The 18,857-nt window shown below is 42.0% G+C and overlaps 2 protein-coding genes across 2 annotated transcripts; both read right to left on the bottom strand.

The window, feature by feature from the left end:
* Nucleotides 1-934: 934 nt before the first annotated feature.
* Nucleotides 935-9,621, bottom strand: LOC128620640 (cell adhesion molecule DSCAM-like). Its single transcript, XM_053645853.1, has 12 exons — nucleotides 9,401-9,621; nucleotides 9,099-9,259; nucleotides 8,923-9,012; nucleotides 8,400-8,588; nucleotides 8,004-8,294; nucleotides 6,811-6,987; nucleotides 6,657-6,687; nucleotides 6,069-6,184; nucleotides 5,814-5,981; nucleotides 5,522-5,719; nucleotides 3,489-3,791; nucleotides 935-2,582 (listed from the first exon to the last, which is right to left on the bottom strand). The coding sequence occupies exons 1-12, from the start codon at nucleotides 9,619-9,621 to the stop codon at nucleotides 2,266-2,268; spliced, it is 2,262 nt and encodes a 753-aa protein (XP_053501828.1). The 3' UTR covers nucleotides 935-2,265.
* On the bottom strand, nucleotides 9,234-18,264 carry LOC128620285 (cell adhesion molecule DSCAM-like). The gene is made up of 11 exons (XM_053645149.1): nucleotides 17,658-18,264; nucleotides 17,272-17,368; nucleotides 16,168-16,296; nucleotides 15,902-16,069; nucleotides 14,820-14,890; nucleotides 14,502-14,742; nucleotides 13,717-13,863; nucleotides 11,281-11,436; nucleotides 10,455-10,588; nucleotides 9,401-9,974; nucleotides 9,234-9,259 (listed from the first exon to the last, which is right to left on the bottom strand). The coding sequence occupies exons 1-10, from the start codon at nucleotides 17,862-17,864 to the stop codon at nucleotides 9,738-9,740; spliced, it is 1,587 nt and encodes a 528-aa protein (XP_053501124.1). The 5' UTR covers nucleotides 17,865-18,264; the 3' UTR covers nucleotides 9,234-9,259; nucleotides 9,401-9,737.
* Nucleotides 18,265-18,857: the final 593 nt, after the last annotated feature.

Genomic DNA, 18,857 nt, shown 5'->3' with positions numbered 1-18,857 from the left:
TAAAGATCTTCCTAAGAACACATCCAGTTCTTCAGCACTGTTTCATGAGTTTCATGTAGGTCAGAGCAGCCATCTATGACATATATACAGTACTTCTTCTTTATTTGTAAAGTACTTATTTACAGTTAGTCAATGGGCCTCATTACTCAAGCTGGTTACAAATTAATTTATTCGGAAATCATTCACAAGAGTGTTTACACAAGAAACGTGGTGTTCATGAAAATCCTGTTAGTTCGGAAAGATTGAATTGAGTCGAGTTTTTGCGATTGCCGCTGCCACCAAGCAGTTCCCGACTGCAAAGCTGGAAATATTGTTACGCCACTACTCCCCTGGAAATGCTTGTTTTCCTGTCTTCTGTACGATAAAAAAAATTTATCGTGATTTTTAAAAAATGCTAAATTGCACATTTTAGCATATTAGAATATCAAAATTGTACAAACCTATTTAAACATTAAAAGGTAACTGGTGTCGCTGTTCAGTCACTTTACGTAGTTGCTTATGCAGACTTTGGCCACTAGGGAGGAAATCCGACTCTCGTATCCGGACGTCCAGCAGTCAAAAAGCAGCATGAGGGTAAACGGGAAAGTAGTTTATCAGAACAAACTACAAATGTGCTCTCTTTTTTCCCCACATTGAACAAATTTTTAAAATGTGGGGTTTTTTTTTTCTTTCTTTCTTTCAGCATTTGCAAAACTCATTATCCATAACAGACGGAGAGATCTCATTGGGGAACAGCCTTTTATTAATCGATTGGAAGTGCATGGGAAATCTTTATTGGAGTGACACAGCTGTGAACACCCTGTCCAAAACAAAACAATCAAACAAAACCATCTGTATAATGAGCAAAACCAAGAAGTGTTTGTGTGTGGGGGTGGGGTGGGGCTGGGGTGGGGGGGGGGGGGGGGATTGACTAATCTAAGCAAATATACCGGCATCTCAGTCATCCCTGGTGCTCTGCGAGACAGAGATGCGAGTCTGATGCAGAGCCACACCACGTCGCACAGAGCCACACCTCTTCATAGATTTCCATAGACTCACATTCTCGTTCTTTAAGGGGAATCTCTTCAGATTGTCTCAGTATTTCTTTTCCCTGTAGAGGAGCATCACTGCAATGCAGCAAAAATAAATCTAGCGAATACAAGATAGTGCGTGCCCTGCAGACACAACCTTGTGCACTATACAGGGGTGGTGAAAGAGAGGGGGTCTTAATAAGCAGACATAGCCTAGTGCATCGGGAGGCGGGACGTCCCCCCGGACATGTGGTGAATATTTACCTTGTAAACACCCGGTGGTAATTTACACCTGAATAAACAGTATCAGCTCGTCCGCCCCTTAAACTCATACTCAACGTAGGTTTCATTACAGTACAGTAGAAAGCATTTCTGTTATTCTTTATAACCCATATTGCACCATCAGAAAGTGGGACACAAATATTCAGCAACCGAGACTCAAAACTTTCCTAAAACCATATATGTGCAAAAAACATGACTAAAGGACTTTTATTAATCGATCAAAATCCAAACTTTTCCCTGTAATACCCACAAATAAAGGTGATTTTTTTTTTCTCATTTAATATATATCATTTATATATTAATTTATAGTAATAAGAATACTAAATCTTTACATTTGATCATTTTATAGTGAAAAAAAAAAAAAAGATCGTAAATGCCGGATCAACTTCCGGCTGTTCTCTATTTCAGATTTATCTTTATCTTCATCGTCGTCGTCGTCGTCATCATTTTTACCGGTCGCTCCCCATGCACCCATAAGAAAATGTGAACTTTTAAACGTTAAAAATCTGAAAACAGTGACAACTTTGGAACAGTGGTGATCACACACTCGCGCGCTCGCACTCTCTCGAGAATTCATTCCATGTTTTGATATTAATTTAATTACACAAATAATGTTCGGTAGAAAAAAAATGGGCTCCCAGTCATCATAGTGCACACTAAATGCTAACTAATAATAATAATAATAATAATAATAATAATTATAATAATAATAATAATAATAATAATTATCCAAATAAATCAAGTTGGCAATCTCCCATCTGGAGTGTGTTTCTTTTTTCTTTTTTTTTTGAAAAAGTGAATCCATGTGTTTAAAAAAGCATAAAAGAAAGTAAGGAATCGGCAGTGGCCCTCCCGTGAGGAAAGGCCTCTATGTACAACTGTGTGATGAGTTTTTTTGCTGTGTGTTTTTGTATGTGTGTGTGTGTGTGTGTGTGTGTGTATGTGTGTGAGTGTCCAGTCCATGTCCTCTGGGTTATACCAGTGTGTAGGACTTGGCGTAGGGATTGCTGCTCTGTTTTAAGTGTCCCCGAGAGTCTAAGAGGGACTCCTGCGACGTGCTGAGCTTGGCAGCCTGAGCCAAGTCCGAGCCGGCTTCTCTCTGCGGCAGTGTGGAGGCGCCGGAGCCTGGCTGCCACTGCTGTGCCTCCCGGGCCGCCGGAACTTCCACTGGCACCGGCACCAGGCTCGGCCGCTTCAGTGACCGGCTCTTCTGTGGCTCCAGGCCCGACGCGGCCCGGTTCAGCAGGAAGTCCATACGCAAGTATGGCGGCAGGTGCACCAGCTCACCCCCTGCAGGACGACAAAAAGCAGATGCTAGTCTGTGTAACTGTTGAGCTGCCATCGTGGTAAAAGAATAAAAATTATTTCATAAGAATGTAAAATCACCACCACTTTAACAGAAAAACATCTGTAACCCCTGCTGATTTGTACGTTATCTTATCAGACAATCTTATGGCAGCAATGTGTAAAATCATGAAGATACAGATCAAGAGGTTCAGTTAATGTTCACATCAGTCATCAGAATGGGGACAGTCTCTAGACTTTACAGAGAATGGGGTGAAAAACAAGAAACATCCAGTGGACCGCAGATCACCAGACAGAAACACCTTGTAGATGACAGAGGTCAGAGGATAATGGCCAAACTGGTTCTAGCTGACAGGAAGTCTACTATAAATCAAATAAACCACTCTTTACAATCAAAGTGATGTTTTCCCAATCTTCAGCTGTCCAATTTGGGTGAATTTGTGCCCAAGAGCCGCAGATTCCTGCTCTTGGCTGACAGGAGTGGAACCCGATGTGGTCTTCTGCTGTTGTAGCCCATCCACCTCAAGGTTTGGCATGTTGTGTGTTCTCTGAAATGCTTTTCTGCTCATTACGGTTGTAAAGCGTCGTTATTTGCATTGCCGTTTCCTTCTTGTCAGCTCAAACCGGTCTGGCCATTCACCTCTGACCTCTCTCCCATCAGTAAGGTGTTTCCGCCCACAGAACTGTCGCTCACTGGATGTGTTTCTTTTGGGGTTTTTTTTTGGACCATGCTGTGTAAACTCTAGAGCCTGTTATGTGTGAAAATCCCACGACATTAGCAGATTCTGAGATACTCAAACCAGCCCATCTGACACCAACAACCACGCCCGGTCAAAGTCACAGAGATCACATTGTTTTCATTATTTAGGTGCTGATGTTTGATTAACTCACCTGGCCTGTGGGCTTTGGGCACAGCCATATTCATGACCCTGCATGCGTCCTGAGGTTTGGGAGGCGAGGCCGTGAACCTGCATATGCCCGACTCAGATGGCGTGCTGGACGTCAGGCTGTCCGTATAGTCGTTGGTTCCTGCCGTCATCTGCTCGGAGGACGTGTCTGAAATGAAGCACTCTGTGATGGTGAACTTGGCATGTCGGAGCTGCTCCTCCATCTTGGCATGCTCGTAGGCCCGTGCCAGCTCCTCGTAGGTGGACGAGGCGCTCTCTGTGGACACCATGCTGCTCCGGGCTCGATCTGCACACACCACAGAACATGTGAATGACTCCAGCTTCCTTTCAGGGTGGGATATTTTATTAGCTAGGTGGCTAGTGTTACCAGCAAAGATTGTGAACATTTATTTATTCACTTAATATTGGTGCTCATGTTAGCTATTTATGATTAGGACTAGAACATCCTCTCAGATTTCCTGTCAATTTAAATCCTTTTAGATAGATAGCTAGTGTTAGCGTGACCATTTATGAATAAGGCTTGTCTGTGTGAGACAGCTGGCTAACACAGTATTAGCAAACAACCATTGCAACCATTAATGGATATCACTTAAAATCCTCTAAGATGTCAACTCTTAATCCTCTTAAAAGGTCAGCTCATGTTAGCATTGATGATTATAACCGTTTATCAATTAGACTTGAAATTCCTCTCAGATATCCTGTTAGCTTAGCTCATATTAGCTAGCTGGATAGGATTAGAAGTGAAGTTCTCTCAGATATCCTCAGTTTAAATCATTTTAGCCATTGTTAGCATCGAACATTTATAAATATGTATTTAAAAAAAAAAAAAAACTACCTGTAAAGTGAGCTAACATGCCAATATTAGTTAATATTAGCTGACTAGTATTAGCACTGAACATTTATAGATATTTAATCATCCTGGACCTCATAATAGATGTCCATGTCAGTGAGGGATACCTTTCTAGTATTATCACAGAGCACTGAAAACATTTATTACTTCAAAATCCTCTCAGTTATAATGTTAGCTAGTGATAATATTGATGATTATTGACCTATTAAATATAACTTCAAATTCTTTCAGAAATCCTGTCAGGTTAGCTCATCATAGCTAACTAGCTAGTGTTAGCTTTGAATATGGCTTAAGTTAGCTCATGTTCAACAAAGGATTTTGTGTCAGTGTTATAGAGTTATTGAGCTAGTGTAAGTATTGATAGTTATGAACATTTATAACTATGACTTAAAAATCCTGTCAGGTTAGCTCATCTTAGAGAGCAAGCTAGTGTTAGCATTTAAAATTATGAATGTGACTTAAAAAAAAAAAAAAACTCTAATGTGCTAACTCATCAGTGTTAGATAGCTGGATAGTATTAGCACTGAACGTCGGAAACATTTATGGATAACATGTTATATAGCAAGCTAGTGTTAGCATGAGAAACACCATTGTTAGCACATATTATCTAGTGAGTTAGCATTCAAGGTAAAAGGTTAGCTGTTGGCTAACAAAAAAAAACAATTCTTTCACAGAACTAGGGTACATTTAGTTGAGCAATTTGTAACTTAATAACATAAATTAGTCACACTTTTTTTTAAACGTATCAGAGTTTCAAATTGGCTTCATATCGGCTGTTTTGATCAACACCGGCTATCTTTTAGCTCTCCCTGCGATGGAGTGTGATGCCATCAAGGATGTATTCCTTACTCCTGTCTAGAGTTCCCGGTGCTCCGAATTCACCGCAACCCTGCCCAATATGAAGCTCTCACTGAAGATGAATGAATAAATGAATGAGCTTTTAGCGAGTATTGTATCTTTAGATAGCATTAGAGAGGATGTTAGCAAGCTGAGTATGGATGCTATGGCCTTCTGAGAGAAAAAAGGAATTTCATAATCACTTCAGTACGGACTTGTTGAAGAAAATCTGGTTTCAGTGTTGTTTCACTGCTATCAAAAATGTAAAACGGGTCATTCATTTTTAAACCAGCGTTAATCAGAACTGCAGAAAGATGAAGATGAAGAACCTGTGTCTTGAGATGGACTGACGCTGTAGCTGTCGCTCTCTTTGTCCACAGAACCAGGCACTCTCGGTGTTCCCAGCCTCCAGTCCGTGCTGAGCGTGTGTGTGGAGACCTGCGGGTGAGGACGGTTCAACGTCCACTGGCTAGCGTAGCGGCTTCGTGCGGCAGGGCCTGGTTTAGCCGCTCGCCGCGATGTGGGATCTGATGACGTACAAATAGTTCCGTTCAGTCATAGTGTAGCCCACACACACACACACCCCAGTGTATAAAGATAAATGGAAAAAAAAATTCTTACTCGACAAGCTGCTTTTGCTCGTCCCGGGCCGAACGTCTGAGACGTCCACCAGCGGCCCCGTGGCCTGAGTCAGTGACTGGTAATGGACTGTGTGTGTCGCTGTGGTCGTTTTCTGCTTGGCAGTTTCTCCGAAATCGTTCTCAGTGAGGAGCACGGTCGATCTGTCATCTGAAAAAACCGGAACCGTTAGAGATTTCGGTGTTTGTAAGATTACAGTAGTGGAGGCGCTAATGAGCTGAGGAGCAGCAAACTCACCCACGGTCTCCATTGTGTCTCTCTCCTCGATGAGGAGCTGAGCTCTAGGGATGTCGATGTGCATGCGTAACGTCTGCTGCTGCTTGTTCAGGGTGTCTGAAGGCCGTGTATTTTTGCTGGGAGCAAACAGAGCAGATTTTGAAACAGAAGTCATTTTGAAAAATCGCAAGCTCTTCCGACTATTGCAGAGTTTGCTCGATTTTGCAAATCCTGCCAAATCCTGGACGGGCCGCTATATTTAGCTGTTATTCCAGACCTTTTCTATGAACTAGGAACTTCTTGTACTGAGCATGCACGCGTCATAAAATGAACAACGGTTCTCCTCACAACATTCAAAGCATGGTTTAGCTAGTGGGATTACGAACACTTGTACATTCGAGGCGACAGTATTATTTTTGGAGTCGTGTACATGCTTCTAGGAAAGTGCGACAGGTAGTCGGTTCAAACGGCTACGTCCGTTACTCAGAACACGGAGAAAACGGACGGCGTAACGAGCCCGAGAAACCGAGCGCTTACTGTACGACAGCTGTTCCTAACCAAACAGAATCGAAAATTCAACAGTGCTGTGGAATGAATTTGTGTTCTTACCTCATGAGCATCTCTGCCAAGCTTTTTGCGTCTACAAAGCAAACGAAAAGCAACTACTTATTTAAACGATTTACATTTTTAAAATGCCGCACACAAGGTCAGCGCTACAAAACATACTGTAATCATGGAAAAGCAGTTTATTACTACTTCTTACCTCTGAGCCTCTTCAGCCTCTGCTCCCTCCTCCTCCTCCTGAGCACCATGAGCAGGACGAAGAGCAGGACCATGCCCACCAGGATGCACGAGATGGTCACCATCATCTTCACACCTTCATTGTTACTCTTCTTCACTGGGTTTTTTACTGCGGTCTTCACTAGCGGTGGAATGGTGCCTGGAAGGTTAGGCAAGAAAACATCTGTGAGATTAAAAGAAGGTCCTCTAAGTTTATTAATAGTTTATTCAAATTACAGCTAAATCAGCCGTTCATCTGGCGAGCGTTGCCTAGCTTTAGCTAACAGCCGCAGAGCCACTGCAGTCATCATTTGACCTTTGGTAGAAATCTGCAATAATGCCCAGTTGACCGATGCTGCACTTAAAAGAGATGAGCTCATCTTTCTCGTGTGAGCACAGGAACACTCAAACTTTTTTTTCCCCCCAAGGGTTAAATATGAAGCAAGACCGAGGGCTGGACCTCTGAGAGGAAACCCGGCTTCGTAATTACACAGCGCTCCCTGGTGAGAGGATCGGTCAGACGTTCAGCCCTCACACACACCGCTGAGAAATTCATTCTCGCTACTACAGAGCTCAGGGGACCGTCCAAAGGGGAGTCATAAAAACGTCCGAACACATGACGTGCAGTGCAGGAGGACCCAGTAAAGACCGGCCAAGCCATTTTCATTTCAGCCGCTAATATACAGGTGCATCTAAAAAATTTGAATTCATTTATTCCGTAATTTAATTCAAAAAGTGGAACTTTCATATATTCTAGATTGATTACACATAAAGTGAAATATTTCAAGCCTTTTTTTTTTTTGGTTTAATCTTGATGATTATGGCTCATGGAAATCCAAAATCCAGTATCTCAAAACATATCATAACGTCACGTTACATAACGATATCATTCACAATTCTATTCCAGACCATTTGTATGCATATAATGCATAATAACATGTGCGTAGTTTTCTAAACGTCTAAAAGTGGTGATTTTTTTTTTTTTTTTTTTTTACGTCTTTTGAATGGAATTTTACTGCAATGCACAACACAGGTCTGTGCAGTTGATTTTGAATCCAATTCATGTTTTTATTTCTATTTCTAACAAATAATTTTTCAATCGAAAATTTTAGTTTACTCATATTCAAGTCCTCCAGCTGTACCGTTGATACCCTGCTCGTTATAAACACTACTTACTACCGTCGTAGTTGAGCGTGGAGAACTTGACCCGTTTCTCGGCCAGCCCGGCACTGTTGTACACCTTCATCTGCAGCTCGTACCACGTGGCCTCCTGTAGGTCCATCAGCGTGTAGCTCTTTGTCAGTGACGTACGCTGGGCTTTGGTCCACACCGGACTATCCAGAGGTCTATACTCCAGAGTGAAGGACGTAATTGGACAGCCGCCGTCATTCCAGCCAATCAGGTTGAGTCGCACACAGGTAGCATTAATGCTTGTAAACAGCTCTTGTTCTTTGGAGAACTGAGGTTCTGGAGAAAAAGATTTAAACTAAATGTATTAAACGTTTCTGTATATTAGCTTGATCCAAAGCGTGTATATGATAGTGTATATATATCTATGTGTATATGACATACCTTTCCCATGAGTCTTTGCTTCTATGATCTCACTGATGCGGCCCGGGCCCACGGCGTTCTGGGCTGTAAGAGTGAACTTGTACCAGGTGCCACACTTCAGAGTCTCCAGACGGTACGAGCGCTCACTCGGGCTGATGGGAAAGTTGCCCCACTGTTCGCTGTTGTCCTCTGAGTACTGCAGAATGTAACCTGAAGACATGGAGACAGGAGGAACAACAGCTACGTAAAGCCAGCGCTAGTCCAAATGAACGGACATGAAAGAAAACAAATATAGTAGGGTTGTATCGTCTCACATGATGTTGATTAATCACTTCATCAGCATGAAAAGGTTATAACGTCTTATCCTCTCTTGAGTCTTATTATTATTACGAATACATTATTTAAAGTGGAGACAAATCAGTATTGACCTGGTTGAGAAATTCAAGTAAACATGAATCCATGTGAATAAGATGTTATACCAGGTTTGGCCACAAGGGGGAGATGTTGATTTCTTAATTCGCAACAGTTTTATTCATGCACACACCTCTGATGGAACTCCCACCGTTGTCCCCTGGTATCCAGGACAGCGTGATGGACGTGGTCGTCGTTTTGGTCACCGTGAGACGAGGCTGATCTGGAGGGACTGAACGCGTGCATTCATGAGAAACCGATAATACTGGACGGGTTATTTTTCTCTACTCGGAATTTTATCCAGCTTACCTTGCACCTGCAGGTTCAGCGTTATTTCATCAGTACCCCAGTTATTGCTGGTGACACACGTGTAGTACCCAGAATCCTCAGCTTTCACGGTCTTTATGACAAAGCTGCCATTTCCGTGGATGCTGCGCCTTCCATCGATGATGGCCGGGCCTGGGCTCCCACTGACAAGACACATAGGTATGACATATCCTAGTATATATACTTGGACATTTGGCTGAGCAGAAGAGGACATGTTTTAACAAACAGAACCTTTTGGTCATGCGTATAAGCTGTCGAGGGTTTTGTTACGATTATCTGTTTACCTTTCCTTCATCCATTTGACTGTAGGTGGCGGATCTCCCACAGCCCTGCAGGGCAGGACGATATCTCTCATCCAGGGCGTTGTCACTGTGCCACTAAAGGTGAGGATCCTGGCAGGAGCTGCATTACACAAACACACCGGCTCACTCACTACATGGAAGCGGGCTCGAGGAAGCAGGATTTTCTGAATGCAGCTATAAAACAGCATTAGTGACAGCTGCATTTTGCATTGGGATTATATATCCTGAATCTGCACAAAAAAGTCCACAATATTGAAACTATTTACAATTAATAGGCCAAGGGTTAACGTCAACGTGATTCTACTACCACCACCATGCTTCACTGTCGGGATGATGTTCTCAGGTTGAGCAGTATTTGCATAACATTTAGGGATTGTAAATCAAAATTCCTCACTGTACCACCTTTAGCGAGCGGTTCGACCGTGATGACCTCGCTGCTGTTCCCGCGCCCGGCCGCCGTCACTGCCATCACCCAGATGCTGTACTTCCTGTTCCGACTCAGATTCTGGACCTTGTGGAGGAATTCGTCCGGAGCAGCATCGAACTCGCTCACCACCTTCCGAAGTGAGGAACGTAAGTGAGGTTTAATACCTTAACATACCTGCAGCTGCCAGTCAGAAAGCTTTGAGTCTGGAAAGATTTAGTTAATGAAATACATCCTATATAATCCATTCCCTCTTAAATGAAGGTAGGACTCGACAATGTGTGTGCTTATATCGCTACAGGTGGCGATTCTTGCAACATACTAAAACAAACACTGGTTAGTCACGTCACCGAAACGTAAGGAAGAATGCATGATGGGGCATGCTCTTATAGGAAAGTAATCAACGGTGTGATGTGGCCCGATACGAGCTTACGCTAAAGCAGTTATAAGACAGTCATTTAAAATGTAGTGTACTAAATTGTTGAAACTGGACGCTCAATATTTTGCCCCACTGTATGCAAAAATAATGGGACGACTAGCTGGAGATGATGTTGGATAAGGACACATGAATGTATGTGCATGTAAGGGGAGTGGCAACTTCTTAGGTCATACCGTGGGGTACGAGCTGGAGCAGAACACTGTGTATTTCCTGATCACGCCATTTAGTTTGAGTGGCGGGAGCCAGGAAACATACACCACCGAGTTGGATGCTGCTGCCGCCTTCACGCCGCCTGGTGGACCTGGAACTAGAGGGGAAAAGAGAATCGACGATGAGTTACTATAAAGAAAAAAAAAGAAAAGTAAATCTTACCAACATTGGTACAATTGTGAATGGAAAAAAAAGCTCAAACGAAGACATTTATTTTGTCAGTTTTTTATTCAAATAATTATTGCTTTATTCATAAGTGATGCAATAGTGGCTTTAAAGGACAATATGCTTAACCACTTTGCTAGTAAATGTGTTTTTCAAAAATATACAGACATTTGTATCTAAAATGAGCAGATACTGCAAAGGTTTCTCGGTGCTTGGACCCCAAAGATCGCTGCTTGCAGCTAGACTTAGAAGTCCAAGCACTGTTTGTTGCTACCTTCTGTTGTTTTCTTAGCAGGTTTCTTATACTTATTCTGTCTGTTTATAATGGGATACAAGAGATGGAGAGAATTTCAGGAATGTTATAGCATCTAAAGCCCTCAGTGGGTTTCTGGTTTACAAACACCAGATTTTTTTTTTTTGATTTTTTTTTTTTACATTTGTAAAAATGTTTGTTTAATAATTTAACATGGGCCATTTTGATTTGAACAGGATTATCAGTTATAATATTATTGTTGTATTGGATACAATTAAGTATTAAGTATAAGTATTGAGTACTATTAAGTATAAGTGCAGTCCAATATCAGAACCGGTGTTGGTTTGAATCACAAAGAAATTCCGGCTCACCATCCTCTTTGGTGCGGATGTAGATCTGCTCGGATCGTACGCCATCTCCAGCCCGGGTGAACGCCAGCACCTGAATGCTGTAATTGGTAAATTTCTCCAAACCGTCCAGCTCAAGAGGAGGCAGCAGGGTGGTGATGTTTCTGATCTCACCCAGTTCTGAAGGATTGAAATGATACCAGATAAAGCACAATACATACAAGTCACCAACACATGCTGATAATTAGCTATACAATATATTGTGATAAAGAATACACACAGTCAGCACGTACAATATTGTTTATCATGGGCACTTAAATAACATTTTACTTCCTAATCATGGAGGACTGCCTAGATAGGCATACATTTTAAGGGGTAGCACTTGCAGAGGTGCCAACATTTACCATTTAGACCGAACATGGATGAAATTTGCTCAGCGGAAAAGGCTGGAGATGAAAAGACGTGGAAGATGCGAAGACCTGGTAGTAGGTATTACTTCAAAGAACTTCACGCTGGCTTCATCTTGGAATTTCGACACAACCCTCATTATTGTGAGCCAGTAGAAACCAAGTGGGCGTGGCTATAACGTGACTGGACGGTAAAAATAATGGTGCTTTGCGGTTTTATTACCATTGCTCGGAAAAAAAAAACTAATCAAAAACCAACAAAAATAATCATCTCGTCCACTGACATCCACTGCGCTTCTGTGGTAAAATTCAGTTCATCTGCCTGATAAGATTTTCTTGTTAGCATTGTTTAAAAACACATGAAGGACTGTATGATAGAATCCAGTTCACATCCAGCACTTTCTTTCCTTCTGTCTTATTCTGGACATGAGGCATGAAGCCTTTAAATAATTGACATCCATCCATCACACTCCCTTTCCAAGCTCTAATTTGGTCTCTTCCTGCAGCAAGCCACAGTCTTTCCTTTCCTATCATTCACTCTCTGTGTGTGTAAAAGCCTCCAGTCTTATAATGAAGCAATCTAAAAACAAATTGGTTGGGGGAAGGCGGTGGATTAAGGGATATTTCTGTAATGCTGGAATTGTTTTCTGCTCTGCATTTGAAGACCTATCTGAGGCTATGATGTAGTATTTTAAGAGGTGGATAGAAATATGCGAACAGTTGTAGAAAGCAAAGAAGTTGCAGTGGGGTGAAGAAAAAATGAATAATGTGTCAATTATCAATCCATTGATCCATACAGACTTTATCAGGACTTGTAAAGAGACTGAATATTAATGAATGCGTTGTAATGTAGCGTGGATTAATAATTAACAGACCCTGCCTCTGTTGCTGCTTGTAAAGGAGGAGTGAAGGGAAGCTTCTGCCCCCTCGTGGTGAAACTGGTGAAATGTCTGAATTTCAGAAAATGCTGAAATATTAAATGTCTATTTCAGGAACGGCACGAAATAAAGCACTATAGAACATTAACAAAGATTCATTTGTATTAATATTATACGTATGCTGTGTCATTTTGAATATAAATTCTGGTATAACGTTTAATCTACACTGAAGGCTAGTTCCTCAGTTTCTCTGATCCTCAGGGTTTCTTTGGCTGGCCGAATGTTTTTTTAAAAAATGATTATTTATTTGTTTATTACCAATAACCCGTTTATAAAAGGGAAACCGTATGTTGGAGAGAGAGAGAGAGAGAGAGAGAGAGAGAGAGAGACTGTTTGGCTAGTTCTGCTAGTTAGCAAGCTATTCTCGCTAGTAAGCAGCATTACAAGACATATTTTTCTGCTGTCGCTGTCTTCCATGTTGGTTTTTTCTCACTTCGCACTGCAATTTTGAGACTGGAGAAGTCATTATAAGTTGCATTTTCATGTGCATTTGGGGAAACCACTTGTGTTGAACTATTTCAATTGCTTTTGTTTGATTTGTTCATTGCAAACAGCTTTTTTGTCTGTACATTTTGACAATAAACCTGATTTTCAATGGGGGTCGAATAACTTTGATTGCAGTTGTAGGTCCCTGCTTTCAGGAGCAGGTAACGCTTTACATTAAGGTTCTCTTAACTGCTAACATGAAAGCGCTTTCTGCCCTCTTTCACATTCATGAGCTCACAGATGCCCACGATTGGCTAGTGTACACTGTGATTGACAGGGGAGAGAGTGTATGCTCCTCCTACCCAAATGAACACTTTAATAGCCTGAGAATTGAGGCTGAAAACAAGTTTTAATACTTGCACCTGAATAGCAGAGTTCAGTAACATGCTGTAATAAAGTTTTTGTTCATATTTTGTGGAATTCACGCACGTGCATTTCCTTAACATTTAAACAAGCGTCTATAAATACACACGGTAACTTACTTTGTTATATATATTATGAATTATTAATGTTGACGTTTATGCTTTTGTTAACATTGACTAATGTGTTAATATTACCCAGGAACATTTCCAAACCACAACCCTGTGAACGAACAGTGACCTGCAGGCACATCAGCGCCTGTTCTGTACCTCCATCAGGTAGATTGGCCCAGTAGATGATGCGAAAGCCCTGCAGCACGCCGTTCAGAGCTTCCCGAGCGGGTGTTGTCCACGACAGAGAGATGGTCTCAGGAGACGTAGCCGTGGCAGTGACCTTCTCTGGAGCTCTGCTGGGAACTGAACGGAATGGGGAGGACAGAATCAGGAAATTGCACATAAGGCAGAACTAATAATATAGACATTGTGATTAATTATGTCACAGTATTCTATTTTGAGATCTTTACAATTTCTTAAAACAATTACAATCTGATTGGAAGCAGTTATGATGGTAAAAAATTTTGTACTCAATTTAATGATACACGAGTAGAAAGTAGAAAGATCTGGTAAAGTACCATGATATGATATTTGTTGTTATATCATCCAGCACCAAATTGATTTACACAGTACTCTCAGCAGGAGTGGAAATGTAGCGTTTGTTTAATAAAACCTCTGAGACCGGTAACCATCCCATGAAGAATAAAAGTATAGAACAAGTACATTTTTACTGGATAAGAGGAAACCTGCTAAAATGTTGCACATACTGAAATTTCAAAGTCCAAATTTGAGGCAAAGTAATTACTAATCATGTCCACAAGATGGCAGCACATCCACACTGCCTCAATACTGCCAACACCAACAGCATATAAGGAGATTCAGTGAGACATGGTGGAAACTGGTGGCAATCTTTCAGCCCGTGTATCCCTGCTTTACAATTTTACTACAGTGTGTGTAAGCCACTATGCGTAAATGTAAACAGAAATCTCAGCGTGTCCTACCGTCCTCCATGGTGGTAGCTCGCACTTCGCTGGATGCAGGTCCCGGTCCAGCGCTGTTGCTCGCCTGTACCACCACCTCATACTGCGTGAACTTCTTCAGGTTGTTCAGTGTGAGCGTCTCCGTTTCGCTCGTGCTCTCCACGCTCAGGCAGATGAACTGGTGGCTTCCGTTCACCGAGTGCTCCCTGTGGCACACCTGGTAGCCTCTGATCATGCCGTTTTGGAGGTGTTTCTGAGGAGCCTGATGGGAAAGAATGATGCATAATTAATCTGCGTCCGTGAACCTGAGGAAGATATCGGGTGGAAACAGTTATGTACCTTCCATGTGACCTTGATGCTCTGAGAAGACATCGCTTCGAGAGTCACATCTTGGGGTGGACCTTCAGGATCTACAAGCATATAAACACAATTTGTGAGTATCAAAGTATTGAAGAGTAACAAACATATTTTAATCCAAATAATGTGCGCCAATCGTTCTGAAATAGTCAAATTTGGTGCCACTATTTTTCTCCAGTTTAGCAATAAATGAATGAGGAGTTCCCAGAGAATTCCCAGAGATTCTAATTCTCAGAGAACAAGAAGTAAAATCAGATACCAGGCTAAAAAGAGCCTGCAAAGTCTGTTTTGTGAAAGAAAAAAAATAACTGGAACTGGGTAACTGGTCAGGTGGGATTGGTCAGAATTCGGTTTGGTCAGAATTCTTTCTGGAGTGGGTGAAATTGGTTAGAACTCCGTCTAGAATGGATGCAATTGGTCAGAATTCCTTCTGAAGTGAGCTTGATTGATCATAATTCCTTCTGGAGCAGGCAAGACTGGTCAGAATTCTTTCTTGAGCAGGTGAGATTGGTCAGAATTCCTTGTATGAACAGGATTTGTCAGAATTCCTTCTGGAGTGAGAAGGATTGGTTCTGGAGTGGGCAAGATTGGCCAGAACTATGTAATGATTGGGCAGGATTGGTTAGAATTCCATTTGGAGTGCGCAGGATTGGTTAGAAGTCCTTTAATGGTGCGACCTGTCAGTATTCCTACTAAAGTGAGCGGGATTGGTCAGAATTCCTTCTGGAGTGGGCAGGATTGGTTCAAAGTCCATCTTAAAGGGGGGACTTGTCAGAATTCCTTCTAGAGTGAGCAGGATTGGTAAGAATTCTGTCTGGGATGGCCGGAATTGGTTAGAATTCCTTCAGGAGCCAGTGAGTTTGATCACAATTCCTTTAGGAACATGTGAGATTGGTCAGAATTCCTTCAGGGGCAAGTGAGATTGGTCAGAATTCATTAAGGAGCAGGTGGGAGTGGGATTTAAAATTCAGTCCCACACATACCTGTAGTTCATGTAGACTTTAGGAAGTCACTAATCATTGCTTGCTGCACTTCAAGAACAGATTTCCTGATTTTGGTTTTACCTGCTTCATCTGTGGTGACTGTGAGCTCGTTGCTGGGCTCACTGTCCCCGATGTGATTCTTGGCAAACATGCGGATATTGTAGGTAGATGAAGGGTGGAGCTCGATGATGGTGGCCAGATTCAGCGTTGGGGAGACGTCTCTGGTTCTGCGAGCTCTTTCCCAAGTAACTGTAAATAAAATATTTCAGTGATTTTGTATAGAATATTTTGGTGAGACCCAACATGGCTGCTTATAATTGATTGGCTTATCTATATATCTATTGTACCTGTTTTATTCTTGCACTCAATATCATAGCCAGTGATGGGGCTGTTCCCGTCAAATCCCATAGTCCAGCGGAGAGCGATGGTCCTCTCCTTCACCTCCCGAATCTCCACTTTAGGAGGCTCTGGTGGCTCTGAGGACACATGGATAATAAAGAGCCTCTGAGAATGAAACTGAGGTAGATCTAGCTCAACATCCTGTTCACCCACATATTTCAAATTCTCATAACACCATATTTTAAACTCAAATGTTAACTTTTTAATCATCTCTCAAAATAATGCTTCAGTTATTTTCCTCTAACCACAAATGTAATCAATCAGCTAACACATGGCTGGCGTCTTTGTCTGCTTATTTTGTTTCCCCACTACGTTATCCTGAGAATAATGTAGCTTTGAATCCATGCTCAAATTTTCAGATAGTATACATTATCAGGGTACACAAGTAGAACATACTTATCATATCGTCTATATTTCTGCTTTAAAACTTTGGGAAGTGGAGACTTTTTTTTTTTTTTTTTTTGCTATGCTAATGAAATGCTAATGCAAAAAAAAAAAGTGATTCTGATTTTACAAGTTGGCCACCAATAATTGTACAGCTGCATGGTAAAGTTAGTACTCCCACTGCAACCTAAACCACATCCACAAGGCACTGAAGACCTCAATGTGGTTTGAGGCAGATATGTTAAATGCACTTATATAGTGCTTTTTATTTTTTTTTAACCTTAGCAGTTCTACAAAGCACCTTACACTGGTTCTCATTCACACACACACACCACTGGCTGCAGGGCTGCCATGCAAATTGCTAGCTTGCCATCTGGAGCAACTTGGGGTTCAGTGCCTTGCCCAAGGACACTCCGGCATGTGGAGATATGTGGGCTGGGAATCGAACCACCAACCCTATGACTACTGGACAACCCGCTCTACCACCTGAGCTACAGCCGTCCCTACCGACAGTGAAGATTAGATAGAATTCCATCACTTATTAACCACATTAGCCATATAGCACCAGTGGGAGAAGAAAAAAAAAAACAAAGAAGCAAATACATTTTAGTTGAATGCCTTCATTTGAACACATTCATATGTGATCAAGGAAATTCTCAGGTCTGTACCTTGGACTGTAAGCTGAATGATGCCTCTGTCTTCACCATAAGAGTTGATCGCATGGCAGGAAAAGAACCCAGAGTCCTCCCTCAAGGTTGGGTAGATCTGATGGACAGATATCGAGTATATACAGTAGATTTTTCTATATAGTTCCACTGTGTTCACTACTTAGTAAAAAAAATGCCACATAGATTGACCCAGGCTCTCTCTTTATTCCTTACAAATACAACAAAACCTCATTGATCTCCATTTCTCCATCATTAGCGATGTATTACTTTATATTCCTGTAATACCAGTTACAGCCACTAGTCAGCAGCATTGCATTACATATCCCACTGACATTTAGCAGGTTACAGGAAGATGTAGGACGCACATGAAGGACTAACTGCGATACCTCCAGAGTAGAGATGACCTCCTCGCCGACCTTCTTGACTGTCACCGTGTGCCTCCACATGACCGGGCTGATGATGTGCGACTGCTTCTCCTTCTCCACCTCTTTCTCCCAGCGCACCATGATGGGCTTCTCACCGTGGGCCTTGCAGCTCATCTCGATCTTCTCACCCTTGGTGGCCAGCGTGTTGTTGGGATATGACGTGATCATGGCTGGTACTGAGACACACAGGAAGTGGGAGGGGATCAGATGGAGCCTCCAGTGGAGTCAGAATAGTTAGTATTTCCTCGTTGTATTTCAGAGAGCCAAATCAGAATACGCCACTTTGAAATACCAGACTATAACTGTGGCCCTGATGCTAGAATTCATATCAAGTTTGCTACCATTACCAAAATAGCAGAGAGTATATTTGGCAGTAGACACACTCTCTCGCACACACAAATACACATGGGAACCTTTCTTAACATACATGCACACACACAGTCCTGTCTCTTGCCCCTAAAACAACCATTTTATGATGGGAACTTGGCTAACGCACCACTGCGTGTGTGATGTTATTCAGTGTGTCAGGCCTAGGGTTGCAGCCGATTACGGCTCATCTTTTATTCAACCCGGGCTTTTTGAGATACACGAAGGAAAAAAAGGCATTGAGTTATCATCTGAAGTTGCCGTTTTTATTTTTACGACACAGTGTAAAACTGAAACCAGTTGCCAAATGTTGTGTATATACTCCTAACTGAAAAAGACAGACTTAAACATGACTGAGTCCTGAGTGTCCCTCAGGTTGTGTGACACTGGTGCTACTTTGTTGTACTTCTTTAATTGTACAGACAAAATGTGAAGGTATGAAGGAAAGGGAGAATTCCTGTCCTGATACGCAGTACACACAGTGCGCACCACAATCAAAGATTTTCACAAATTGGTTGACAGCCCATGGGTTGTCATGTTACCGAGAAACCACAAAGCGTTAGGCTTAGATTATGTAGAGGGTCTATTATACAAGTTCCTGCGTAAGTTGTTACTATAGAAACGATAACGTATTAGAACAAGCACGTTAATATAAACCTGTCAGAGCTGCTGTTATGGAAAACGAATCAACACTTTCTGACGTTTTTTCCCTCTAGAAACGCCATTCAGAGGTTAAATACTGACCGAATTAAATAAATTCACTAGCAACTGGATGGATTTGTGTGTCTCTGTATC

This window comes from Ictalurus furcatus, chromosome 16, assembly GCF_023375685.1.
Source record: "Ictalurus furcatus strain D&B chromosome 16, Billie_1.0, whole genome shotgun sequence".
NCBI classification, from domain to species: Eukaryota; Metazoa; Chordata; class Actinopteri; order Siluriformes; family Ictaluridae; genus Ictalurus; species Ictalurus furcatus.
The sequence above is the reverse complement of the archived record's forward strand: the minus strand, read 5'-3'. Positions and strand labels throughout refer to the sequence as shown.